Consider the following 27,455-nt stretch of genomic DNA (forward strand, 5'->3'; position numbering starts at 1 on the left):
TTTACCAAAATACAATTAAAAACATATTGAAACTTAATAACTAGAAAGTAAAGGGAAAGGTGGGGGAAATAAAGAATTAAACTAAAATTAAAATAACATGTTTACAAAAGGGTAAAAGAAGAAAAAAAAGGGGGGGGGGGGAAGTGACAGCAGAATAAAGTTAGATTAATAAATTATTGTAGGGAAAAGTGACAGAGGAGTTATTGAAGGGGAAAGTGGCAGAAGAATAAACGTAGATGAAAATTATTGTAGGCAAAAATTGCAAGTATATACAATATGTACAATAATAGGGATTAACATAATTTAACATATGTGCAGGGTAAGGGGTGAAGGTGAGGAGGAGGGAGGGGAGCAAAGGGGAAGGAGAGGGGTTGGACAAGATTTACCTACTTTGGTTTTTTGTTGATACTGTCCATCTCCCTCTGAGGGGAGTGGGGTGGAAGGAATACAATGATCATTTCCTTGATTTCCCATGACCAAGACATCTGAGAGATTTGGGTCAGTCCAGCAGTGTTAGTCTTGGGTCTGTGGCTCTGGGATGGACCCATCCCAGCCTTTCCTGAGTGGAATCCCAGAGTCTTCAGGCTTTTTCTGCAGGGTTAACCAGCAGAGACTCCATGCTCCCACTTTTCAGTCACTGCATGCAAGTGCCACAATGAGGCAGTCCTGGTAATATTCAGGAGGATGTGCTTGATAGGTCGGTTGCTTCCTGTGGTAATTTGGGTTTCTCCCTTCTGGATGTAGGGGAGATTCCTTCAGATTTGGAACCACATTACTCTAATTTGAGTTTTCACAGTTAAGTTGCCAGGTCTGTTTTAGACTCTGGAGATGTTCGGTCTGGCTGGGAGTAACTCTGCCTTGTGCAGTAGGAGGTCCCCTAACTCGTCACGCTATGCAAGGTGTCATGCTTTCTTTCCTCTCCTGGGTGCAATTTCAGGGTTGATTGTCTGTGAATGGAGTACCTTTGAATCTAATTTCATTGGAGGGTGTGCTTTGGCAGGTTTATGCCCCTTGGTTGAAAACAAGGGTGCTCTTGACTATGCTTAGGGTAGGTCTGAGGCTGTCCTTTGTGGCCATGGCGAGGCATTTACAGATTGCATCCTGTTGCTCCCTGGTAGTGCGGATTAGTTGCATCTCTCTAGAGAAAAACAAGGAATGGGATCTGATGGCAGTTCAGTATGGAAGTGGAGGGACAGTATTCTTAGCCAGTGCAGGCTGTGACATGGTGATGGTCTCCAGGTCCAATCTCGCAAGGTTACCCTTTTTTAGGGTTTTCATTTCTGAGGTGTCCTTCGACACCGGAGCTTCTCTATCTTCACAATGAAGGTATACAGATTTGCCTACTGGCTCAGAGGTGGGTCCAGGTTAGTCAAACCACTAGGTCTTTGACATAAGGGATGGCTATGCTCTGGAATTCTCCGGATCTTTCTATAATCTCTACCGAGCAGAGTGCCAATAGAGACTACCTTAACAAAGCTATTGGATTTTAAGGCCATCATGCTTGTTCCCAAATCACAAAAAAAAAAAAAATTGCAGGCAGCTATCCCCCTTTTTTTCAGTCGTTCTTAAGGAAGTTGAGTGTCATTTGTGGCTGACTCCTTCCGGAGGAAAACTATGCGTTAGAGAGGTTTTTCACGTCTTTGTTTCTGACAGAGGCATGTCTATGCATTTCCAGAGCTTGGCCATTACAAGACGTCATGATCATTTTCAGGCATTGTCCTTTGAGCTAGTGGATGCGCACCTGAACAGTCTACAAGGTCTTGGTGGTAAGTCTGTCGTGGCTGTGCAAAGGAGGCACGTGTCTAGACTATTTACAGTCATCTTAGACACTGTAGTATTTTGGTGTGGAGCATCAGTCAGGGGTTCATAGTTTAGTTCCTGGGATCAATGGTGGCCAATTTGGCCTTGGGCAGTAGGCATACTTGTGGCCTCCAGCGCACGCTCACTCCCAACGGCATCCTTGGTTGCAGGAGTGCATAGTGTGGCTTCACTTGCTCCTGCCAGTGAGGGACCACTTGCAATGGTGACTACAGGTGGATCATCTCAGGGAGGGGATTTGCCTGGAGACACCAGGCCATGAGGTTCTTATGTTAGATATGAGCCTGCTGAATTATGGGGCTACCTATCAGGAATTAGAAGCACGTGTACTCAGACTGTTATGTTTGTGCTTCACCAAACAGCTGGAAGCTCACCTAGTCACAGTTCTGGCAGACAATGCATAGAAAGTAGTCTACATCATTCATTTAGGCGTAACAGAAATCTTTTCACTCATGTTAGTGCTTTGGGGTTATCTAATCTTGTGGAGGTACTGTAATTCTTCAGTTAGCGGTCCAAGTGTGCAAAACTTTGGTGCTCCTGTTCAGGTGTGGCTGTGGGGTTGGATGATATAAGCTTTCCTGCCAGGATGATAGCATCTTTCTCAAGATTGCTGTCTAGACCACAATCGTATTTCTGATATCTACAGATTTGGCTGTGGAGGCCATGTTTGATCTATAGAGGTTGCTACTGGGCTGTACTCTTAACCTGTCATTCAGGACAGATTGGGTGCTCTAGGGACCCTTCCACTCAAAGATGCGGATCTGTTTCCTTATGGTTTGATCCTTGAGAGAGTTCGGTTGCTGGTGTGGTTATTCAGTAGTGATTTCCACTTTGCTCTGGGCCACAGAGGGTTCTATCTCTCTGGCTTATGTTAGTCTGAAACCTTCCAGGGCTGGGATGAGGAGTGGGGTCCTTTTTTCTCTCTGGGAGAAAGTCCTTTTAGAATTTCCTGCCTGAAGATTGGCTTAGAGGCTTGATCTTTACCACCCTGAAGATTCAGGTAACAACTCTCACTTGTGACGGAGGACAAGTATTTGCTGGCCTGGAGGTGTCCTGGTTCTTGAAGGGAGTTTAGTTTTCTGCCTCCCTTGTGGCTATCAGTACCACTGCGGAACCTTAATCTGCTCTTGACCTTGGCGATTTCCACCTTTTGTCCACTGTGTGGACTTTCCTTGCAGCTACTTACCTTTTTGCAGGCAGTTTTTTCTCGTGGCAATCTGTTCAGCATGTCTGGTTTCTGAGCGGAGAGATCTTACCATAAGCTGGCTTGTGACTCCATGGGGTGTTACAGTTTAAGGCTGTGCCACTGCCTTGCCGACAGTGGTTTCGGAGTCTGACTCGCTCTATTCCCTTTCCTACACTAGAGGGGATTAGTGATGAGTTGGTCTCGTTTTTTGTGTTCCTTGGATGTCAGATGACATTGGATGAGGTACTTGCAGTTTTCTGGCTCTTTCAGGTAGCTGGATCGATTGTTTATGGTTCATGGTGGAGATAAAGGGATCAGACAAAGCAGGCAGCTATAGCTTGGATGCTGAGATTTCTAAGTAACTTAGAGCACATTCTATTAGAGCTCTAGCAGTATTGTGTGGTGAGTAGGTTATTTTCTTCTGCTAAGATTTCCTGGGCAGCAACGGAATATTCCTTGCACATCTTTCCAAGCATTGTCGCTTGGCTGTTTGGGCTTCGAAGGGCGCAGCCTTCATGCGTGTTTTGTCCTCTGCCTCACACCCTGATTGGGAGTAGCTATGATACAGCCCACTTGTGTTGATTGACCTGCCTGAGTCCAGAGGAAGGAGAAATTAGTACTTGATGATTTTCTTTCCTTTAAGGAAGGCAGGTCAATCCAGAACCCGCCTTCGGCTGCCTACTTGCTTTTTGCTTGTCCCTTCTTGCAGACAATGCAGACTGTTCTGTTTATTTGTTGAAGGACTGGTAAGTGATATAACCAGCCGCTGAGATTAGTGCATGTTAATGCTTTTGGCTGAGCTGTGTTCTTGATTGGGTAGAAACATGGCTGGTAACTGTTAAACACGTTCCCTTATATCCAGTTTGGCTTTTTCAGAGAATACTGGCGGGCTGATGGGGCAGAACTATATGTCCATGATGTCAGCTTTACTCTGTCTCCATCTGCTGGTAGAGGTGCATAACCCACTCGTGTGGATTGACTGGCCTTCAAAGGAAAGGAAATTCAGGTAAGTAGTAATTTCTCTGTCTTCTAGAGATCTTTGAAAAAGTTAATACCTTTTTTTTTTTCTTTTTTTTTAATGTATGCCGTGCATGAGTGGACTGATCATTTTGTATATTTGGGGATGCTGTTTAACCAAGATAGCTAATGTTTTCAAACATTGAAAATCTTTTTATAGTGCTTGACTGCTTAGAGTAATAGTGTGAAAAAAAAATCCTAAAGTTCATAAGCTCAGAACATTTCGAGATCCCTCCATTTTAAGGAGACCAGTATCTTCATGTTCCTCAGTTTTCCCTTTTGTTCTGTTGAATGCTTATTGCAGATCATGCTTGTATTTGTAATCCCTTTTTATGGTGACAAAATGGAAGCACTCTTAAATGAGCTAGGGTTAAATTAAAACTTGGACAGTGATCTCTAAGCACAAAAATTGGATCACAACATTGGATAAAATATTGTTATACTCTGCAGGAGGCAGTATGGTTCCTCTCCAATATTACTGCAGGCAATCAGCAACAAGTTCAGGCGGTGATTGATGCCAATCTTGTACCAATGATAATACATCTTTTGGATAAGGTGAGTCTCTTTTCCATATTTTATCATTTAGTTTTGTAATGTAGGCAAATAAGATTCAAAAGTTTCTTCTGCCAGATGATCTCACAGGTTTTGTGTTAATTTTATTTCAGAGGTACAGATACCATAAACAAGAATAAGCATATCAAATGTTAGAAACAGATCTTATGCATAACAGATAATTGGGGATTTATTACTGTAACTGCTGGCATAATTGTTAGAAGGAAAAGTTGGATGGCCAACTTGTATCTAAAACATGACATTTTAGAAGTTGATTGAGTAGTCTCGTAATTTCTTGTTTGTTGCTAGTTCGATTTGTCTTCTACCCATGTCTCATTTTAATTGTCCTAGTCCATTTTGTCTTCAATTTATTATAGCCCACATGACTCATTTTTATCTTCATCTTCCATTTGTCATCTTTTCATGCTATATTTGTACTGTCAGTATGGTGGCCTGCATGTTCTTCTGATACGATCAGAAAATTTTACTTAAATTGATGGAGGGCAAGTTTCATATCATTTACGTGGTTCAACTGTGCATTTGAAAACTACTCTGTCTGGCTAAGAGTATACATGAAGGTCCATAGCATGCATACTTTCTACCACATTGAGAGAAGGGGGGGAGGACAGATGGTAAGATTGGAAACTGTGCATAGATTGTATGTATTTTTCAAATCTTCACACACTTGAGTATCTGGTGGAAGAAGCTAGCCAGAATGAGTTTTCAAACTGGCATTTCTTGTGCCATGTATATCCTCTGTTTCAGGATTCTTGCAATCTTACTGTTTTTGAAATTTATTGTAATACTAATTTTAGGTTTAATTAAATGCCTTTCATTGGTAGCTTGAGGCGAGCTGCATTCAGGTATTGAAGGCATTTCTCTCTTTAGTGGGCTTATAATCTAAGTTTGTATCTGGGTTAAATCACTTCACCTTCCACTGCCTCAATGTCAAAAGGAGTATCAGCAGGATTTGAACCCTGGCTTCCCTGGTTGCCAGCCTGCTGCACTAATCACTAGGCTTCTCACCACTCAACGTTTTTAGAAATGACTGACTTGGGGTATTTCTTATGTAGAATGTTAGAACCTTGGGACATGTAATTTTTGAACTGAATCTTCATTGTGCTCAGTGAGTCAGCTGAGATTTGTTTCATTTCCAAATAAGGCCTTCATAGCCTCTTATTTTTCTTTAAGGTCACAGTTGCAGTGGAGTCCATAGTGATTTTTCATTATCAAATCTCAGAGTTTAAACTACTTGAGTGACTATTATGGTGCTTATTTGCTATTTTATTTTGCATTACAGGGTGATTTTGGTACTCAGAAAGAAGCTGCCTGGGCCATAAGCAACTTAACTATCAGTGGGAGGAAAGATCAAGTGAGTTGGGGTTGTTTTTTGTTTGAGTACTTCAAAACAAGAATGTAGAACTAGGCAGTAGAGTAGCTGCAGTTAAAGCACAAAGACCATTTATATGCACACAATTCAGGTTTGCCTCAAGATTGCTTTAAATAACATTTTGCTGCCCGTTTGGGAGAGACCCAAGTGGCTGGTCTTCATTATTATATCCATACTGAATTGTTTAATTGTACATCGCCTTGATTGTCATTGAAGAAAGGTGATCCATCAAGTACAATAATAAACAATGAAACTGTTTTCTGATAATGCAAAATGAGATGTTGTGCAGTAAGTGACATTTAAAAAAATGAAAATATTCCATTTTAAAATTCTGTATCCTTTTCTGTTCCCTTAACTGTTCTGTATTTTATGCACTAATTAGTCCTGTGCTTTTTAAATGCTACTATGAATTTACATTATTGGCAAACATAGTTATGAGTGACTGAAGTTAATGTACCAGAATACAACTATGGGGGTCAGGGGAGCTCTGCTTCTGTTATAACTTGTGTAGTATAAACATTTTGTAAATATTGAAACCTAATAAAGGGCCAATGTAAGTTTAAGTTAATTTTTTTTTTAAATTAACTTTTGTTTCTTTCCTAGGTGGCATACCTTATCCAACAAAATGTAATTCCTCCATTTTGCAACTTGCTAACAGTAAAAGATGCCCAGGTGGTACAAGTAGTCTTGGATGGGCTAAGTAACATATTAAAAATGGCTGATGAGGAGGCAGAAACCATAGCCAACCTTATAGAGGAATGTGGAGGTATACGCATTAATCATTCCCTTTTTTTTTTGTGTGATACCAGTGCGTTCCCATTTACAGCAGCAGGTTGGTAAAATGTGCGTGTATGTGGGTTGAAATTTACCGTTCTTTGAAATTGGAATGAGACTGGCACTCAACGTTTCATACCTATCTCTGGTGTAGCATCTTAGACCTGACTTAGTTACTACCAGTGATCTTTTGAGCACCAGAAACAAGTGTTATGGAATTCATTTGTTCCCTGTATGTACCAGGATCAGTCCAGGATATGTCCCCCGTCCAGCAGATGGAGTCAGAACAGACTTCGAGGGGGTTACCATATAAACCAGCTCACCCTCTGCAGGAGCTCAGTATCTTTCTGACTCCAGCAGATGAGAGTTGGGGAACCAGCGGCTTCCCCAGGGTGGCAGGATCTTAGATTCTTCTGTTCTTTTCTTCTTTCCTGTCACTCCTTTACATTTTGGATCAAGTTTTAAAAGTTAAAAAAAAAAAAAAAAAAAAGGGGTGTTCAATTTTTGGGGAGGCGTGGCTCAGGTCTGTTCTGCCTCCTCTCTTGCTCTCTCCTCCTTCCCTGGCTGGGGTAAGTGACTGTGTCTTTCTCTTTGCAGAGTTTTGGATTTTTCCTTTAGGTTTTGAGCGCTGGTGCCTCGTGGAAGCCAGTGGTGCCGGCCTCTCCGCGTTGTCTTCTCCGTCCTGCGGCCCTGAGACGAGTCTTCCCCGGGGCCGCCGCTGCAGGGAGGGGCGTTCCCCTGCACTTCAGGACGTCTTGGGCGGGTAGCGCAGGCAGTTCGGGCCCCCCCGCGGCACATTTTCGCTCCTTGGGGGCCCCCCCCCCCCCCGCGGCGTTTCCTGGTTCTCCCCCGGCGCCCTCGATGCCACAGCCGTCTCGTTGTGCGGCCTGCGGCGAGCCGGGGTCGAGAATCTCGCGGGAGGGGATTTGTGCGCGATGCCTCCCCGGGGGGGGGGGGGGGAGGCACTTCGCAGCCCCTAAGCACGTTTTCCTTCCTCCCCTCCCCGCGGACCGGGCGGCGCGGGCCGGCCACTTCGCCGCCTTTGGCGGGAATGGCGGCCATTTTGAATTTGCAGCGCGATGCTCTCACTAATGCAGCGCAGGACACTAGGGATTTTCAGGAGGCTTCCCCACCGAATTTATCCCCGGAGGAGGTCTTGCCCGACCAGGGGTCTGCAGAGGGTCCCTCCCCTGGGCCCCCTCCCAGCATACCAAGGTTTTCGCCAGTTTATACTCTTAATGCACAGTGCTTATTTACAGGGCCTGCAGGCCCCCGGGGGCCTGCCCCTGGGCCCTTCCCCGGCCAAGACTCCTCGTGTTTCACCTGCTCCACAGGGCCCCCCCCCCCCCTGACCTGGTGGGATCGGTGTCTGGGGCCCCCGGATTGCCACCCCAGATTCATACTGCCCCGGGTGGGGCCGGAACGTCTTCTGCTAGGCTTGGGTCAGTACCCAAATTTAGAAGGCCTTATATGCTAATGCCCTGCACTACTTGTCTTTACATTAAAAAAAAAAATACTTGTATTAAAGTTTTTTTGTAGCCCACTTATAGTGAACCAGATGGGCTAAGTGGGTTACAACATATACGAAATGTTATTCATTTTCACTATGCAGAAAAGGATCCTAGTCTATCCAGTCTATCCAGTCTGCCCAGCAAGCTTATGGAAGTATCTACTGCACTGTGCATGTTACTTCCATGCTTATCAGCTTACTAGACCGTAAACATTGTAACACCACGCTGAAACCCAAATGACCTCATACGAACTCGACCAGTCTCAACACAGATATCTCCAAAAGCTTCTCTAAAGAGGAGGGTCTTCAACTGTTTTCTAAAAAACTTTATTTCCCTGAACATACCGGGATCAGTCCAGACAGTGGGTTGAACCTCCTGTCCAGCAGATGGAGATGTAGAGAAAACCGCAAAGGATATCCTATCAGGACAGTGCTCTACCTGTGTCCCTCCAGTATTTCTCTGTCTCCAGCAGATGCAGATAGTAGAACCTGTGGTTCCCCTTCTTGTAGCAGTTTCTTAGATTGCAAAAGTTTCTCGTCCTTCCATTCTTTACTTTCAAAGGATCAAGCAAGTATTTATTACTCTCAACATGTTTAAAAAAGTTTATTCAGCAGGAGCAGCAAGTCCTGTCTCCCCGTTCTTACTAGGGTCTAGGGGTTACCCTGTCCCCTTGAGTACTTCAGCCTAGGACCCTTTCCCGGTAGCCCATTGCCTGGCCCTGGGGTGATACTGGTGGTCCAGTCTCTCCCCCATTGAGACTCCTTGAGAAGATTCATGCCTCAGTCTCTGGCTGACAGAAATTTATTCCTCTGTTTTCTTTCAGCTACTGTTTAAGCTCTTAAAAAAAAAAAAGATATGCTTGAGAGTTATTTCACAGTACCTTGGACAACAGGAAGCAGCTTCAGGGGAAGGAGCAGGGAGCAGAGCTATTTTTATCTTCTCTCCCATCCGCAGCCAGGCACAGGGGAGCAGCCCCCTCCCCCCTCACCATGCCGAGGTCTCCATAACTGGTATAGTTTGTGGAGAGCTTGCCTCGAGGCTCTCCTGCAAGGGAGTTTGCTTGAGCTATTTACCTGGTGGGAAAGGGCCATCGGCAGTGCAGGAGAAATCAGCTGTTTGAGGCAGAGCTTGCAAGCTCGCTGCCAGGCCAGCCCCGTTTGCGGGAACGGTGGCCATTTTGTTGACAGATACAGAGCCTGTTTCCTTACCACGGGGGGGGGGGGGGGGGAGAGATTTATTAAATTTATTTATTTATTAAAGGCTTTTATATACAGACTTTCTTGATACAAATCAAATCAACTCTGTTTACAATGAACTAAGCAGAAAATATAATTAACCAATCAACAAGAGATAAGGAGCATACAGTTACATTATAACAAGGATGCCTTAACTTGGAGTAAGAAATAAAGAAGGGGTGAACGAAAAAGTAAATAAAATAAATACTATATACAAGAGGGGGGCAAGGAGCCAACCTCTTTAATAGATACTATGCATGAGAAATATGGAAAATTTGTTTTCATAGGTGGGTGGTGGACAATTCTAGATCAGGCAATGGGGTTTGTAGTGGGGAAGGCTTGGCTGAACAGCCATGTCTTTAGTTTCTTTTTAAAAGTTGTTAGGTCTCCAGTCTGAGGTCCGGAGGCATGGCGTTCCAAATGGAAGGGCCTGCGGTAGAGAATGACCGGTCTCTGATGTTTGCGTGGTGCACTAATTTGATTGGAGGAACGTGTAAAGATCCCTTGTAGGCATCCCTTAAAGGCCTGGCCGTCGAGTGCAGTCTGAGAGGATGAAGCAGATCAAGAGGGGTCTGATGGTGGATATTTTTATGAATGATTGTGAGAGATTGGGAATTTCCTTCCCCCCCCCCCCCCCCCCCCCCCCCCCCCATTTAAGCCCCATGGGTCCTTCTGATGTGGTCTCTGACCCCCCTGGATGAGGTTCCCCCTCCAAGGCCAGAAAAAGCCCCCACTCATTTCTCCACAAATTTTGTTCTTTTGCTACATAAGGCTTGTGGCCAGCTTGTTGCAGCAGGAGGAACCCTGCACAGACCCTGTGCACCTTCCTACAGGCCCTTCACCCACCAAAGTGCCTGAGGAATCTGCAGACCAGGGTTCTCAGCCCTCCAGTCTCTCGAGGGGCCACTCGGATTAGGACCATACCTGGGGAGCAAAGCCCGCTCTCACTCAAAACCCGCAGGTTGAGGGGGATGACCTGTGGGTCTTACGCCTGTTCCAGCGAGAGGAGCTGGACCAGCTTACACCTTTTTTGTTTGGCTGAGCATAGATGCCCCTCTGGAGGAATCACAGACTACCCCGGGTTTTAGTAACGTAGACCCTGTCCTGGCTGGTTAGAGAGCCCCTCCGCGTATTTTTCCTTTTCATCCTATGCTAATGCAATTGCTACTCCAAGAGTGGGAAGCTCCTGAATCCAGCTTACAGGTCAGCAGAGCAATAGACAAGCTCTATCCCCTCCTGGACCAGTGCCTAGAGATGCTCAAGGTACCTAAGGTGGATGCTTCGGTATCCACTGTAACAGACAACCACCATCCCAGTGGTCGGAGCGACGGCCTTGACGGATCTTCAGGATTGGAAATTGGAGGTTCATCTCAAGAGGATTTTTTAAGTCTTAGCTCTCGGCGTTCGGGCGACAGTCTGTAGCAGTCTCGTGCAACAGGCAAGCCTCAGATTGGTTCAACTACTACTCAGCACCCAGGACCTCCCGTCTGCAGAGGCAAAACAGGTGGAGCGGCTGGAAGTTGCAGTTGCATATGGGGCTGATGCCCTCTATGATCTTATCAGGTTGCAGGCCAGAGCCATGGTTTCAGTGATGTCAGCCAGACACCGCCTCTGACTGTGGAATTGGGCAGCAGACTCCTCTTCTAAATCACAGTTGGGCAATCTCCCTTTTTAAGGGTAAGTTGCTTTTTGGGGAGGACCTGGAAACAGCTTATTAAATCTTTGGGTGACAAGATTCATAAGCTGCCTGAGGACTACCCTAAACAGTCCAAGCTTTTTTTTTTCCTTTGCACTTTCTTTTCTGGGGGCAGCACCGGTACAAGCAGCCATGGGGGACCTCCCAAAGAAATACCTCCACTAGATCTCAATCATGGTCTCATTCCTTTTGTGGGCGACATCCATTCTGGGATGGTCACCCTCAAGCTTCAGCCACTAAGTCCTCCCAGTGAGATGCAGCCGGCCCATTCCTCCGTTCCCAACTTAGGTGGACGTCTGTCCCTGTTCCACGAGGAATGGGTCAAAATTACTTCGAATCAGTGGGTCCTCGAGGTAATCGAAAGAGGCTACGTGTTAGAATTTGCTCGGGATTTCCTGGACCGCTACTTGATCTCTCCCTGCGGGAGTCGGAAACGTCTAGCAGTGTGCCAGATTCTACACATGCTTCAAGAGCTCGGTGCCATAGTCCCGGTCCCCCTGGAGGAACAGGGGTCCGGCCAGTATTCCATCTACTTTGTCGTCCCCAAAAAGGAAGGCTCTTCGACCAATCCTAGACCTCAAGACAGTCGTCAAGGCGCTCAAGGTTCCCCATTTTCGGATGGAGACCCTGAGGGCAGTCATAGCAGCGGTTTGCTCAGGCGAATTCCTTGGTTCTCTTGACTTGATGGAGGCCTACCTTCACATCCCGATCCGTCAGGAACACCAGAAGTATCCTGGGGCGGCACTACTAGTTTCAGGCGCTCCCGTTCAGTCTTGCCACTGCTCCTCGCACATTCACCAGTCATGGTGGTAGTGGCGGCCTTCCTCTGCCAGGAGGGAGTCCTAGTCCATCCTTACCTGGCCGACTGACTCATTCGGGCAAAATTGGAGAAGCTCTGTGCGATAGCAATCAACAGGGTCTTGTCTGTCCTTGCCTCCCTTGGATGGATGGTCAACGTCTCCAAGAGCAACTTCAAGCCCTCTCAGGTCCTGGAATTCCTAGGACCATGCTTCGACACCCGCGTGGGAAAAGTTTTAACTGTTCGAGGCCCGGGCGCTCAAGCTCATGGATCAAGTACAAAATCTGTTATCTCTCTCAGTGCCCACGGACTGGGACTATCTCCAGGTCCTGGGCTCTATGGCTTCAACTATAGATTTGGTTCCTTGGGCTTTTGCACATATGCATCCTTTACAGAAAGCTTTGCTATCCTGCTGGAAGCTGGTCTCTGAGAAGTTTCAAACGCCTCTACCGCTCTCTGACTCTACCATCGCCAGCATGCAGTGGTGGCTCTCACTCGCCCACCTGTTGAAGGGGATGCCCCTGAAGACACCCCAGTGGATCATTGTCAGGACGGATGCCAACCTCTCCGGTTGGGGAGCAGTGTGTCAGCATCAGGCTACCCAGGGGCAATGGTCCCCGGTCCAATCCCAGTGGCACATCAATCATCTGTAGGCCCGAGCAGTCTGGCACTCAAGGCTTTCCTGCCCTTGGTCTGTCGCAAAGCTGTGTGAGTCCTCTCTGACAATGCCACCACAGTAGCTTACATCAATCGCCAGGGGGGCACCAGGAGTTGTCTGGTGGCCCTGGAAGCCAGCAAGCTGCTCTCCTGGGTGGAGCACCTTCTGGATAGACTGGCAGTCTCCCATTTTGTGGGGAAGAATTTGCAAGCAGACTTCCTCAGTCGTCAACATCTAGACCCCGGAGAGTGGGAGTTGTCCGAAGAGGCGATGGATCTTATCGTGCGCAAGTGGGGAGCTCCCCACTTAGACCTGATGGCCTCCCTGAGGAATGCGAAGGCTCCCAGATTCTTCAGTCGCAGAAGGGAGAACTGCTACCCTGGCCTTGCGACGTCCTCCTCTACTTGTTCCTGCCCTGGCCTCTGGTGGGAAAGGTACTCAGAAGGATAGATCATGGTTCACGGATCTGGTGAACCTCGCGTCAGACGGTCCTCTTCGCCTCTGTTACCTACCAAACCTCCGGGCCGATACAGTAAAGTCTGTGGGAGAGCCACTCCTGTGCATGCGATTCAGTATGCAAATTAGGCCCGGCAGTAAAAACAGGTAAAAGGAGGCACTAGGGACACTAGCACGTCCCTAGCGCCTCCTTTTGGACCGGAGCGGCGGCTGTCAGCGGGTTTGACAGCCGACGCTCAATTTTGCCGGCGTCCAGTTTCCGAACCCGTGGCTGTCCGCAGGCTCGAGAACCAACGCCGGCAAAATTGAGCGTCCGGTTTTCGAGCCGCGGGCAGACTTCAAATTTTTTTTTTTACTTTTGGTAACTTTCGGGACCTTCGACTTAATATCACCATGATATTTCCCGGTGCCCAAAGAAATTAGTGCCAACTTTTGGGTAGGCGCTAATCTCTGAAAGTAAAATGTGCGGCTTGGCTGCACATTTTCCTTTCTGAATCGCACGGGAATACCTAATAAGGCCATCAACATGCATTTGCATGTTGCGGGCGCTATTAGGTTCGGGGGGGGGGGGGGGTTTGGACGCGCATTTTCTGCCCCTTACTTGAATAAGGGGTAATGCTAGAGCGTCAAACGCACATCCAATCGAGGGTTAACAGTGCGCTCCGGAGCGCACTGTACTGTAGTAGCCTGCTCCTTCGGCAAGGTCCTATATTTTTCGATCAGGTGGACCGCTTTTGTCTAGCGGCCAGACTTTTGAGTGGCAGCGACTGAGGAAGAAGGGCTATAAGGAGGAAGTTATATCCACTCTGTTGCGGGCACGTAAGACTTCTACCTCTCACTTACTCACTCTCCATACCCAGATGTATGTGCCGATTCCAGAGTACCAGCACACGAGGCCCCGGTGTCCCAGGTCCTCTCCTTACAGAGAACGGCCTCTCCAAAGGTTTGTCTTTTTTAAATTCCTTGTGTGTACAGGTTTCGGCTCTGTTCCCTTTTACGGCGGTCGATGGTTAAGCAGTGGCGGCCCATCCGAATGTTCGATTCCTCAAAGGGGCCAAGCATTTGAACCCTCCCGTCCGGGCTACTGGTCCATCATAGAGCCTTAATTTGGTACATCGGGTTCTTTGTGAGGTGCCCTTCGAACCCCTCCAGCAGGCCACGCTTAAGGATCTGACTCTGAAGACAGTATTTCTAGTCTCTATTTGCTCAGCCAGGAGAGTGTCTGAACTCCAAGCCATGTCTTGTAGGGAGCCTTTTCTTCGTTTTTCTGATTCAGGTGTTTCCCTTATAGCAGTACCATCCTTCTTACCAAAGGTCATGTCCTCCTTTCACATAAATCAGTCAGTGGAGCTCCCTGCTTTTTCTCCAGAAGACATTGCAAGCACTAGTTTCGAGAGAGAGAGATATCCTGGACAAATTTAAATGCTCTTACATTCTATAAATATCTCTGAGAGAGCGACAGACATACTCAGTTTTCTCAACCGCAGTCCCTTGCAATCCTTGGGCAAGAAACAATGCCAGCAGCAGTTGAGGCATGGTGACCATCTGTCAACAATGCCATCCAGGACAGCGAGGGCATCTTCCTCGGTGCTGGAGAATGACCGGGCCGAGCACAGAGGGAAACATCGCCGGCACTGACGTGGTTCTGCGTTTGGTGGCGGCACTGATACCACACTGGCATCAATGTCCATTGAGCCAGTTGCAAAGCGGGCCCAGGTACAAGTGTCTCCATGCTCCTCTGCATCCGAGGCACCAAGATGTTCCCCACCAGTGCCTGTACTGAGCCACCACGGATTCATATGGAAGTGCCAGTAACGCCTAGCCTGTCTCCCCCTGTAGCTGCACTATCTATACCAGCTTCCAGGGAGGAGCTGGTAGTCCTTGTCCATCAGGCTGTCCTAGATGCCTTCCGGAATCTACTAACACCAGAGCCATCGATATTCGCACCGTTATGGCACCTACCAAGGAAAGCCTAAGTCATCGCCAGCTCATCCTTCTGAGCCTCCACGGACCCCTATACCTATCCTGGGATCCTCGAATGGCGATGGGCACTCTAATTCCACTTCGGCACCGATCCCATGGAGACCTAAGTAAAGGACGTGTCTGAAACCATCCCTTTGGACCTGGTCACTAAAAAGGACCAGAAATTTTTGGGAGGGTCTGTCACTATTTCTTCCAAGAACTATATTATTGTCACATATTGCTATTTACCAGCTATATTTGACACATCTCCAAGGGAACTTCTTTGCCATCCACATGAATTTTGAGCAACATATGATTGCTTCGAAACGTCCTCCTGTTGCCAGCAACAAGACTCAGTGCTAGGTGGTGAACCTGGCTTACAGCCCCTGATTTACGATCCGAAGTCCAAGATAAGCTAGCTGATCTGCCATGCATCGCAGATAATCTCTTCGTGCACAAGGTCCAGCAGACAGTGGCTCAATTGCAAGACCACCGTGAGACCCTGTGACAGCACTCTTAAGTTTCTTGCACAGCAAAGAGGGATGCTAGAAGGACCATTTACGCTCCCGTGTGAGACCAACTGATATCCAGATCACACCAGCTCCGCCTGTCAGGCAGGCTCCTGTATTTTTCAACCTTGCCAGAGAACAGAACAGTCCATCCCACTGAGGACCAGGGCCCGGTATACCATTCCCTGGATGCAACAAGGCAGGGGATTTTAATCCTGCTATTTCCTACTTTCAAAGAAAACTGGTGACAATCCTGGACCTCAGAAATCTCAACAAATTTCTTCAGAAAGAAAAGTTCAAAATGGTGTCTCTTGGCACCATGCTTTCCTTACTACAACAAGGGGATTGCCTCTATTCTCTGGACTTTCTATATGCTTCATAGTGAGTCAACATTTTCAATACCAAGTTCTGCCATTCGAACTATCTTCAACAACTTGCGTATTTCACCAAATGCCTAGTAGTGACTGCTGCTCATCTACAAAGAACAGCATTCACAAGTTTCCTTACCTGGACGACTGCCCAATAAGGAGTCAATCCAAGCAAGGAGCTCTCAATTCTCTGACTCACTATAAATCTACTACATTTGGCTGGGAATTCTGATCAACTACCATAAATCCCATATGGAGCAGATCTGGGCACTGCAGTCGCAATGGCCTTCCTGCCCAACAACCGCGCAGACATCCTATCAAATTGTCCATATCGCTGCGCGCATGCAACATAGCCTCAGCCCATCAGTTTTTCCATTGCTGGGGCCATATGGCTTCCATGATCCTTGTCACTCCTATGGCCAGACTAGCCATGAGAGAAACTCAGTGGATTTTAAAATTTCAGTGGCTCTAAGCCGTTCAACTGCTTTTGTCCCTGATCTACATCACCGATCCAGTAACCAGATGATCTTGGCCATGGTCGCATCCAACTTGGGTTGGAGAGCTCGTATCACACCCTCCAAACCCAAAATGGGTCGACGCCGCTCCATGAAAAGTCTCAGTTCAACTTCCTGGAGCTTCGAGCCATGCATTATGCCCTTTATGCCATCAAACGCTGCCTCACACAAAACTTTGTGGTTACAGACAACATAGTGGCAGTATGGTATTCGAACAAATAGGGATGCACAGGCTCTTATCTGCTCTGCCAGGAAGCTGTGCAGTTCTGGGCCTGGGCCCTTGCACACTCCATGCATCTCAGGGCCACTTATCTAACATACTAACAGATTATCTCAATTGATGTCTCCAACCCCACAAGTGGTCTCTGAATCCATGTGTAGCGAGTAAAACCTAGCGCTGAGGTCAACCAACTATCAACCTCTTACGTCCGAATCAAACCACAGAGTGGACAGATTCTGCTCCCTACCCAGGCTTCGAAATGCATTAGCCATGGACACCTTTGCTTGCCCCTGCAACAAAGGCCTCCTTTATGCGTCTCTTCTGATACCGCTCATAGCCAAAACTCTCTTGTGAACCTACAGCAGGACAAATTTTCAATGATTCTCATAATCCCGTACTGGCCTTGTCAAGTATGCTTCCCCATACTTCTCAACCTATCACTCCAGGAACCAATTCGGCTGCACACAGGTCAACCTCATAACACAAACTCACTGATATTCTCAGGTACTTGTAGCTTCACGAAAACCTTCCACACATAAATCTTACCATTCGAAATTGGCAAGATTTATCAAATGGCGTGCACAAAAAGGTATTGGCCCCTTTTTCCTGCCCCCACTCCATCTCTATTAGGCTATTTAGAATACCTTTCGGATTCTGGTCCCCAGACATTCTCCGCATGGGTACACCTCAATTCCATCTCAGCAAACCACTAGGGAGTAGGGGATGCCCTGTTAACAGCTCAACCCCTTATGAGTTGGCTTATGAGTTTTCTACTACTTAAGCCTCCTCTACGATCACTGTTACGGAATGCGGCCTAAATGCTTACAAGGCTCATGCGTGCCCCATTCGAATCTTTGTTTTCCTATAACGTTCAAATTCTAACATAGAAAATTATTTTCCTCATAGCCATCACCTCTGCTAAAAGGGTCAGTGAGTTACAAGCCCTTGTTGCATACTCACCCGACACTAGGTTCCTCAGTGACTGTGGTCCTCCGTACTCACGGAGGCAAACAAACTCTCTCCAACTGGCTAGCAGCCTGTCTCGAATTCTGCTATGAGGAAGCTGGCCTTCCTCTCCAGGGGCGAGTGCAGGCACAGTTTGTAAGGGCCATGGCAACATTGGTAACACACTACCGTTCAGTACCAATTGCCAACATCTGCTAGGCTGCGACATGGAGCTTTCTTCACACATTCGCAGCCCTCTATTGCTTAGATAAGGAAATCTGTCAAGACTCTGCCTTTGGCCAATCTGTCTTGCAGAACTTTGTTCCAGTATAATCCCCAACTCCTTCCACAACCACCTGCTGTGATTTCAGGCTGCCTCATTGCCAATAGCACCCCAATTTTTGTGCCTGCTGCACGAGTTGTCTGTTGTAATGAGTCAGCTGTAGCTTGCTAATCACCCATATGTGAGGACTACCATCCTGCTTGTCCTGAGAGAAAGCAGAGTTGCTTACCTGTAACAGGTGTTCTCCCAAGACAGCAGGATGTAGTCCTCACGAAACCCACCCGCCACCCCGCAGAGTTGGGTCCACTTACATTTATTTTTTTGCTCGCACTTTTTGCTACAAATGAGACTGAAGGGAGAACCCTGTGGACACAGGGATCATGGCATGCTCAGTGTGCCAGTCAGTTTCTAGAAACTTTGACAAGTGTTCCGTAATAGGGCTCCACCTGATGATGTCACCCATATGTGAGGACTACATCCTGCTGTCCTGGGAGAACACCTGTTACAGGTAAGCAACTCTGCTTTACCTGATATTGAGAATTATCCTTTTTTATTTAATGGGATTAGGTTCCCATTTAAAATGGTAGTGAAATATTGAAATCTTTTTTGATTCACATTTAAATTTTCTATCCCATTTGCAATAAATTCTTAAATTTGGGTTTTTAAATTGTGTATATTGCATCATGTAAGGTATATTTTGGATAAAGACTTTTGTATTCTGATGCAGTTTGTTAGATTATTGTAATGCCCTGTTTGTTGGGCTCCCTTTGGACCATATTAGTCCATAGTCCATTTTGCTCCATCCAGAAATTAATTCTTGTAAGACATTTAGGAATTTTACTCTATCACAAGGAAATACAATTATAAGTCATCAGCGTAGTAGTGTGATTCAAATGGCTGGTTTAAAAGTAGCATCCAGATTTTGGAATTTCTAACTAATTATTCCTAATTGTCTGACCAGACCAGTTCAGAAGCATGGTTTTTCTCCTTACCAGCAAATGGAGGCAGAGAATGAAAGCTTTGCTGGGAACAGCCTTATAAGGAACTGTGCCATCTGCAGCCTTTCAGTATTTGTCTCCAGCAGATGGTGGAAGTGCCAAACATACAGTCGTGAATCTGGTGGATGGAGTTTGAGGATTGCAGAGGGGAGCTGAGGTCGTTAATAACCACCCCCCAGAGTACGGGCGAGCAGGGGGTTGGATCCTTTTTTGCTGAGCCCTAATACTGGAGGAGGATTAAAAAACAATGACATGATGCCTTCCCCCCCCCCCCCCCCCCTTCCTTCTGTGGGTCCTGGTTCTCTGATTTGGAGTAGATTATTCACAGTGAAGTACCCATTTCTTTTTAAGGGATTTGTGGTTTCCAGTTTATTGCTTCTCATTGCTTTAAGGGTAAAAAAGAGACAGAGAGGCCTGCAGCATCAGACGGTGCAGCAGTGAAGTACAGAGCTGGTGTCTTGAGTGTTCTGTGGTGCAGGAGAAGATTTTAAGCTAATGTTTGGGGCCTGGAAGGAATGTAGGAGCACGAATCGGCCATGGGGGGGAGGGGGGGATGCTTAGGAGAACAGCATAGCTTATCCAGTGTGTCTGCCGCCATGGAACGTGGGAAGTGTCCCACTTCCGGAAACTGATGGAAATCATTTTGACTTCGTACCTCTACAAGGCTTGTGCTGGGGGGGGGGGAAGATCATTGGGGACCCTCTAGGCAGATAAAACAGCCTTCTAAGTTGGTTTCTGTTACTGCTCCTGCCGGGGGGGGGGTTGATGTGGCCAATGATAGAAGTGTTTCAGTGTTCAGTGCACTGCTTTGGAAGGCAGAGACCTCTTTCCAGGTGGGTTCTGGGGAAGACTTAGCTGCTCAGGGGGGGAATGGAAACTTCCCCAGTGGAGTCTTTCTTCTAAGTTTGTCGTCCTTATTTGATTAAGCAGGGTACTAACAAAATGAAGCATGGTTCCAGGGCATTCCCCTTCTTGGTCTCCTGCAAACAATCCTGAGCCAAGAAGGCCAGGAGGGATTTGGACCCAGATTGGTCTTCAAGGTCAGTGGATGGTTCTTTGAAAGGCCTTGCAGCGGGGGAGGACAGGGAGAGTGACTGATAGAGGCCCCCTGGAAGAGGGTGAAAGTCTGGGCATGGAAGGTGATGATCGCTGGATGCTTTCTCTCTTCAGGAGAGAGGAACTGAGCAGTGATTCTCCTAGCACAAGCAGGATGGTAGTCCTCACATATGGGTGACATCATCGGATGGAGCCCGGCGAAGAAACTTGTCATCCATGCGAGGTCCCTCTTCAGTTTCTTTTTCTGCAGTGCTGTTGCCTCTCGGTTCTTGGAGCTCTGCTTTTTTTTTTTTTTGTCTAAATCTGGTTCTGAAGGAGTTAGGCTCATTTCATTAGAGCCAAGGTAATATAAGTTCAGTTGGTGTTGCCGCAGGTAATCTGTAGAGCTCCTACATGGTCCTCGTTGCATTCTTTTTCCAGGCATTATCTCTTGGATGTGCAGGCTTGGGATGCCTCTTTTGGGGCGAGCGTTTTGAGAGCAAGACTTTCAAAGTCCCTCCTAGTTTAAGGGTGATTTGGGTATATCCCATGTGTCTGGACTGGTCTGTAAGGAGGCTTAGGAAGGTCAAACTAAGTTTCTTACCTACTAATTTTCTTTCCTCATGTCCTACCAGACCAGTCTAGAGTTCCACAGAATGTTTGTGTGGTTTTTTTTCTTCCTTGTTTACTTCTGCTCACTGGGTGAGGCTGCTATGGAGGATAAGGCTGTAAGTGGCACAGCTCCTATTCCCAGCAAAGCTTTCATTCTGTCTCCATCTGCTAATAGGGAAGAAAAACCATGTGTAGGACTTGAGGAAAGAAAATTATCAGGTAAGTAACCTAATTTTATTTTAATCTGCTTGTATGTGAGAAATATGTAGTTTAAAATATTTTAATATAGATTGAATTTTTCTTAATCATGCAACTTGTTCCACTCTGTATTCCTACCAGCAGGGTCATTAAAGTGTGAGTGGTTTTTTTTTCTCTAGTTTGTTGCTTCAGTGTGGGTGAACTTAAAAAAAAAAAAAAAAAAAAAAAAAGCAGGAGGATTTTACTGTCACAATTTGTTTTTAGAATACATTTTTTTTTTTAAATCACAGGATGTAGATAGTATTAAAGTGGCAATTAACATCAGGAAATGTAGAGTATTCATATTAAACTTTTTTTTTTTTTTTTTTTTTTTTTTTTAATACTTCATAGGATAGGGTTGGGGAACATCCAGTCCTCAAGGGCCAAACACAAGTTAATGTTTGACCATCCCTAATGAATACATAAACTCGCTGCTTCACTTGCATGGAAATCTATCTTGTGCATATTGGGGATATGAAAATCTGACTGGGGTATGGCCCTCAGCCTTGGAGGTTCTCAACCCTTACCATAGAGCCTAGCTCTCAGCTTCATCCCACATGCAATTTTAGTTTAATGGAAAATACATGCTGCTGGTATTCTTTGAATACATTAAGAACATAAGAACATGCCATACTGGGTTAAACCAAGGGTCCATCAAGCCCAGCATCCTGTTTCCAACAGTGGCCAGTCCAGGCCATAAGAACCTGGCAGTTATATAATAGCCTGGGGTCCTTGAGCCAAAGATATCTTGTATCTGACTATTTTGGATTTGTTTTGGTGTAATATTTAGTCCTGTATTGTAATATTTAAATGTTTCAAACAGGGTTGGAAAAGATTGAACAACTACAAAATCATGAAAATGAAGACATCTACAAACTGGCTTATGAAATCATTGATCAGTTTTTCTCATCAGATGATGTAAGTCCTCTTGCAGGTTTTGAAGACTCACGGGACCACTAATCAGTTTTTTCCAGCTGAAAAATGGTTCAAACAAATTGGCAATAAAGAGTTCAAGTAATTGCATGGAAGAGCAAGGTTATCCTGAAGGTGTGGACAGTGGAGGAGACTAGATGCAGGATAAGTGCAAGATGTGTGGGCCTTTTGTTTTTAAAAGCCTGTGTTGAGGTAAAGGGAGTAGCAGAGCAAACGAAAATGCAGAGCTGGATTTATAACATAGGAACAGTAAAATTAAAGGACCAAAATGCAAAGTGAGCATAAGGGGAAGAGTGGAACACAGGTTTAAAAAAAAACAAGCAAACTCATATTTGAAAAGTTTGAAGGAAGGAGGGGGACCGTGGCATGAACAAGGAAGACAGACTGGGATGGACAGAGCACAGAATGACTTTTTTACAACTTTGTCTCTTGTTACTAAGAACTCATGTACATTTGTTTTTGTTTAGATTGATGAAGATCCTACACTTGTTCCAGATGCAATACAAGGTGGAACATTTGGTTTCAATTCATCTGCCAACGTACCAGCTGAAGGGTTCCAGTTTTAGGAAGATAAGTTTGGAAGTTAGATACAGTGCAGCAATGATAAGTGGTTTGATCCATCAAGCTTGGCTCATGGGATCTGCTGCTGCATTAAATCGGGAAAGAAATGTGCAGATTTCATTTGGAATCGAAGAAAAGCCCAAATGGAGTCAAGATTGTGAGTGGGTGCGAATGAGAGTGAGTGGCAAATGTAACGAAAAACTTCACAATGAATGCTTATTTAGGTTGTTCAGAGAAAAAGGGCTACAGGTCAAAGGTCTTCAGTGCCTGCAAAGGAATATCGACTTACTAGTGCAACTGGGGAAAAAGATGCAGTACTATCATCAAGCCTTGTAAGCTTAAGAAAATAGGATACCCATATAAGTCCAAGGAGAATGAGCCCAAGCCTTGCTATGAAGCACTGTGTGAATGGACAACAGTGAATGAATGTCTGGACTCGACGCTGTGGAGCCAGGCTGATCTTTCAAACACGGGGCTCCTTCAGTCACGATGAAGCAGACTCCTAGTCCTGCCGTGGCGTGTGTACGAGCGAGCGTATGGGTGTGGTGCTGTATGTGAACGCATGCAAGCTTGATTCGCCTTCAGGGGGCCGATACTAAACCTAGTAAATCATCAAAATGAGGTCATAAGTGTTACCTTACACTGGACATGGAAACAAAGACCGGTTTAGCAGCAGATTGTGGTTTAACTCCTGCAGCCTGTGTGCTTTCTTTTAGTTTCTTTTTGTTTATTTTTAATTTCCTTCTTGTATGGCTTATTTTTAGTTGTTTAAAGTCAGATAAAATTTCAGGAAGGCTTCCCTGTGCATTTGCACCAGATAAATATTATGAAAAGCTTTCCATATCACCAAAACTAATTTGTGTAGAATTTTGCATGAATTCATAAATTTCCCTCAAAATTGACTGTTTTGCAGTACAAGAGTTGCCATATGGAATAGTAGAAAACAGTAAAATGTGCTAAGAGAGCCATCCTTTTCATTTTCAAAGATGACATTCAAGATCTTTGCATGTGGTAATCTACAGCATAGTTCATTTTTAGATCAATTTTGTTGAGTCCTGTACAATTGTTTCAGTTGTGGTAGAATACTGTGCTGTGTTTCAGCGTTACTAGTTTTCAAGCTTTGTTTTCTATGAAAATGATATGGAAACAATTAAAATACAAAAAAATAAAAAATAAAAAAAATTTGGTGCATATGTACTGCTGAATAAAGACTGGTAAAGAGGTGTGACTAGATGTACAAATCCATTCATGGTTTGAACACCTTTAATGATATGCCTAATCTGTTAAATTGTTTTAGACTCTTTTTATCTTAGATGTAGGCAGCCACAAACTATCTATTTTGAGCCACTTTAGGGAGAAAACTTTGTATTTTTAAAACTTGCATATCAAGCATGCAAGTGTTTTTTAATTGGAAAAATGCCTCAGTTTTGAGGTTCTGCATACTAAATTAAAGGAAACTTTGATTAATTTGTACAAAAAAAGCAAACTCCTTTATAAGGTGGCTCATTGTAGGAAATGCTGTGCCTTCCCCCTTTGAGCACAAGTGTTGCATGAACAGCAGTTTGCTATTATAAGACATACAAAGTTAGCCACCATTAGCATCTATAACTACTTTGTGTTTAAAAGTTTACTGGTAATTCTGGAACACTGTAGAATGGATAAAGATTATTTTGTGATCATAACTCTTTGTTGGACTAGAGTATTTTTGCAGCATTCCTTGTCATCTGAAATTTGGTACAAGTTTAAAACTAGAAGCAGCAGAAAACTAGCTTGTAAAATTTATCTACTGTGGAGTGCAGGCTAGGCTGTCTTGGGGGAAATAAACATTGAAACTTCAAACCAGCTGAGTTGCCTTTTTGTTATGGACGCAGGTAAACAGCAGTGCTGTGTAACCAAGACACTTCCCTACCCCTTAGGATATCCCTTAAACTTAGCTGTTCGGGTATACAGGTACAAATGAAACTAGTTCAGACCTGTGTAGGAGTGTGGCATTAGACACTAAATGCTCAGTTTAAACTTATCTGGATCATATGTTGGCAAAAGTAAAATGGCTTAAAAAAATTTGCTTTTCCCTAACTTACTTGGAGCCAGCCTGTAGTTTTCATTAGAATAATACAAACTGAAGGAAGCACATAGCATTTGATTACCCCTGATTCTTTTCCAATAACGTCAACTGTAGTTTGTTTGAATTTAAGTGCTCTGTAGTATAGTACTTTTAGTTTGTTTCTAATGGGATGTATTTTAAACCACTTTTTATGAAGCACTACACAAAGTGAGAGCAAACCAAAGGAAAAGGTGGTGTTTTGCTGCAGATTTTGTTTTGAAATAAGCTGTTTATAATCAGTGATGTCCTGTTAGGTTTTTTCCAGCTATCTTTGCACAAGAACTTTTTCTTCAGCACACTGTGAAATTGTTAGATTATATTGTAGAATCTTTAGGTTCCTATTCATACCCCAGATCAGTCTAGATACGTGGTTTTGCATTCCTACCAGCAGATGGAGGCAGAGAATAAAAACTTCTCAGGCACTGCTACATAAGAGTGTGCCGCCTGCAGTCCCTCAGTCTCCAGCAGGTGGTAGAGGTGCAAACCTGCAGTATGACAAACAAAATAGAGAAGAGAAAGAAGGAAGACATGAAATTTGAAGAGGTGCTTCCTGAGGTGTTAGGTACCTTCATGGGCCATCTGTTAGGTAGAGCCGGGCGAGCAGAAGGCTGGTAACCCCTGAGCTGTCTCAGCCTGCGGCATTCATGGGACTGAAAGCCAGAGGTTCTGGGTCCCTCTTTACTTCTGAGGTCTTCTCCAAAGCACATATGGCCAAGAACCAGGGAAGTATTAATTTAGTTTTTTACTGGGGATGTTCCCTGTTGCTGAAACTGAAGTGCTATTGCTTTAAAAGAAAAAAAAAAAAAGCAGTCACAGGCCGTTGGTGTGTTTAGTCACATGACAGGCACCGGGGGTGGAAGAGCCAATGGGTTCTTGGTGCTCTGGGAGTCCAGGACTACTCGGGAAAGGTGACTCGTGCCATGGACCGTTTTTCCCTCTTTTGGCATGACAATGAGGCCTGAGAAATAGTGCTGTGTGCGCTCCAGTAATGACGCCAACCTCCAAGTGTGGGAAAGCATGTTGGGCCTGCAAGTGCAGGAGTTGCGTGGCTCAACGCGGCCGGGTTGTGTGCAGATTGCGCATCCAGAGGGGAGGGAACCTCTGCGGGAGCTGCAGGCAGCAGGAGAATCATTCAGTCACAAGGCCCTGGCTGAAAGCACAACAAACATGGCTGGGGATCATGGTAGGAGGCATAGCTTCTAGATATCCCAGGGACTCCCCTCCCCATGTCTCCAGTTACTTAGGTGCAGTCAGAGTGAAAGGATCGGGAAGATGATGTGGAGCCTGAGGGGACCATGCAGGATGATGGGTTTAGTGATGTGGAATTTTCTACAGTTTGTTCTTCTCCTTCACAATGCCTTTTTGGCTAAGAAGGGAGCAGGCAGTAAACTTCCCCCAAGCCAGAAATTGCAGCTGCTCTGTAAGAAATCCAAGGTGGATTTGGCCAGTGGATCAGGGGCCCTTCTCCACCCTTTGAGTCTTCACCATCCTGAGGGAGATGACTTGATGGCTTTGGGAGAGATCTGATGGGGCCGCAGGATGATGCCGGGGATGATCAGGATAAGAACAAGGATGTATCGGACCCAGAGGAGTTTCTTATTGCGGAAGGGGATAACCCTGGGGTGTCCAGGTTATTCCGCAATGAGGAGTTTTGAAGCCTCTCATTCCCCAGGTTCTGGAAAAACTGGGGATCAAGGTCATACAGGGAGGAGACTGAGGGGGATAGACCTGGTCCCAGATGGACTTCAAGGAACAACTAGGTCTTTTCTATTGCTGATGAGCTCGGAGTGAGATTCACCCCCTCCCCTTCCCTTACTTTCAAACATTACCTACCATTCTTGGTTAATTCAGCGTCCCCACCCTTTAGGCCTCCAAGCCTGTGGCAGGTAGCTGTTTATATATCTAAGTTTTTTGCACATATATTGTGTAGCTAATGTAACCTATATATTGTAACCTGATGCTTTACATTATACCTGTTATACAAACTGTCATGTAATATGTTATATAATATATTAATCAACACTCACCTTTTTCCCCATACCAACCCAGTTTCCCTTCCTACCGCCAGGCCACCATTGTTATCTTTACTTTCCATTTACCAAGTTCCAATAACCCTCATTCATTGTAACTTATCTCCTTCCTCTATCAGTAGCCCCTCGTTGCTATTAATGTTAAAGTTTTAATACCCTTGTTTTATGTGAAATGATGTGATATGATATACTTCATGAATGTCAGTATAAAAAAGTTAAATAAAATAAAAGTAGCCAGGGAAACGGCAACATTTTATATTGGTTGACAGAGGATAATTTGGAGATTTTGGTGTTGCACAAGGTGGATACTTGTGTTAGCAGTGACCAAGAAAGACTACTATCCCTGTGGCAGGATTGGCTGTGCTGAAGGATGCTCAGGGTTGAAAAGGATGTTTGAGATCGATTTGTGGTAGTTTGATGCAAAGACCCTTTTTGCACTGGGTGCACAAGTCTCAGGGGAAGGAGTCTGTATCAGTGGACAATTCTAAGATGGCAGTCCGATTGGAGACTGGGATCGCATGTGTGGCAAATGTATTGTATGATTTGGTCCAGACTTCGGCCAGGAGTATGGTCTTTGCAGTGGCAGCGCAGAGACTTCTGTAATTGCGGAATTGGTCAGCAGCTGTATGATCCAAGTCACAGGTGTGTAATCTCCCTTTTAAAGGAAAGCTGCTGTTCAGGGAAGACCTGGAATTGCTGAAGCATCTGGGGGAGTCAAAGGGGAACAAGTTAACGGAAGATGACGAGTGGCAAGAAGTCCTTCCCAGCCCATGTCCAGGATATGAGATTTAATTCCAACAAAAATTTTGTCCATGCAAAAGCAGGAATCTGGAAGACTGCAGTCCTTTCAGGGCTCCCACAGCCCCCCCCCCCCCCCCCCCCCCCCCGCCCAAGGAGTAGCTCCAGAGGTGGTAAGTCTTAACAATGAAGCCAGGCTGGTTCACTCTGTCATGCAAACAATCAGTGGACCAGGATCACTTTGGATCAATGGGTCCTAGAAATGAGACTGTTATGCTTTAGAATTTTCTTGCCAGATCAGAGAAGCCTTCTT

At 45.5% G+C, this 27,455-nt stretch overlaps 1 protein-coding gene across 1 annotated transcript in view; it reads left to right on the plus strand.

Moving 5' to 3' along the window:
* Positions 1 to 24,109, plus strand: part of KPNA4 (karyopherin subunit alpha 4) — a 111,905-nt gene extending 87,796 nt beyond the window's left edge. Inside the window, exons 13-17 of the mRNA XM_029615521.1 lie at positions 4,472 to 4,576; positions 5,874 to 5,945; positions 6,567 to 6,729; positions 21,600 to 21,694; positions 22,177 to 24,109. Coding sequence (XP_029471381.1) covers positions 4,472 to 4,576; positions 5,874 to 5,945; positions 6,567 to 6,729; positions 21,600 to 21,694; positions 22,177 to 22,275 — 534 coding nt within the window. The 3' untranslated portion in view covers positions 22,276 to 24,109. The remainder of the gene's footprint in view (positions 1 to 4,471; positions 4,577 to 5,873; positions 5,946 to 6,566; positions 6,730 to 21,599; positions 21,695 to 22,176) is intronic.
* The last annotated feature ends 3,346 nt before the right edge of the window (positions 24,110 to 27,455 follow it).

Source organism: Rhinatrema bivittatum, chromosome 9 (assembly GCF_901001135.1).
Source record: "Rhinatrema bivittatum chromosome 9, aRhiBiv1.1, whole genome shotgun sequence".
NCBI classification, from domain to species: domain Eukaryota; kingdom Metazoa; phylum Chordata; class Amphibia; order Gymnophiona; family Rhinatrematidae; genus Rhinatrema; species Rhinatrema bivittatum.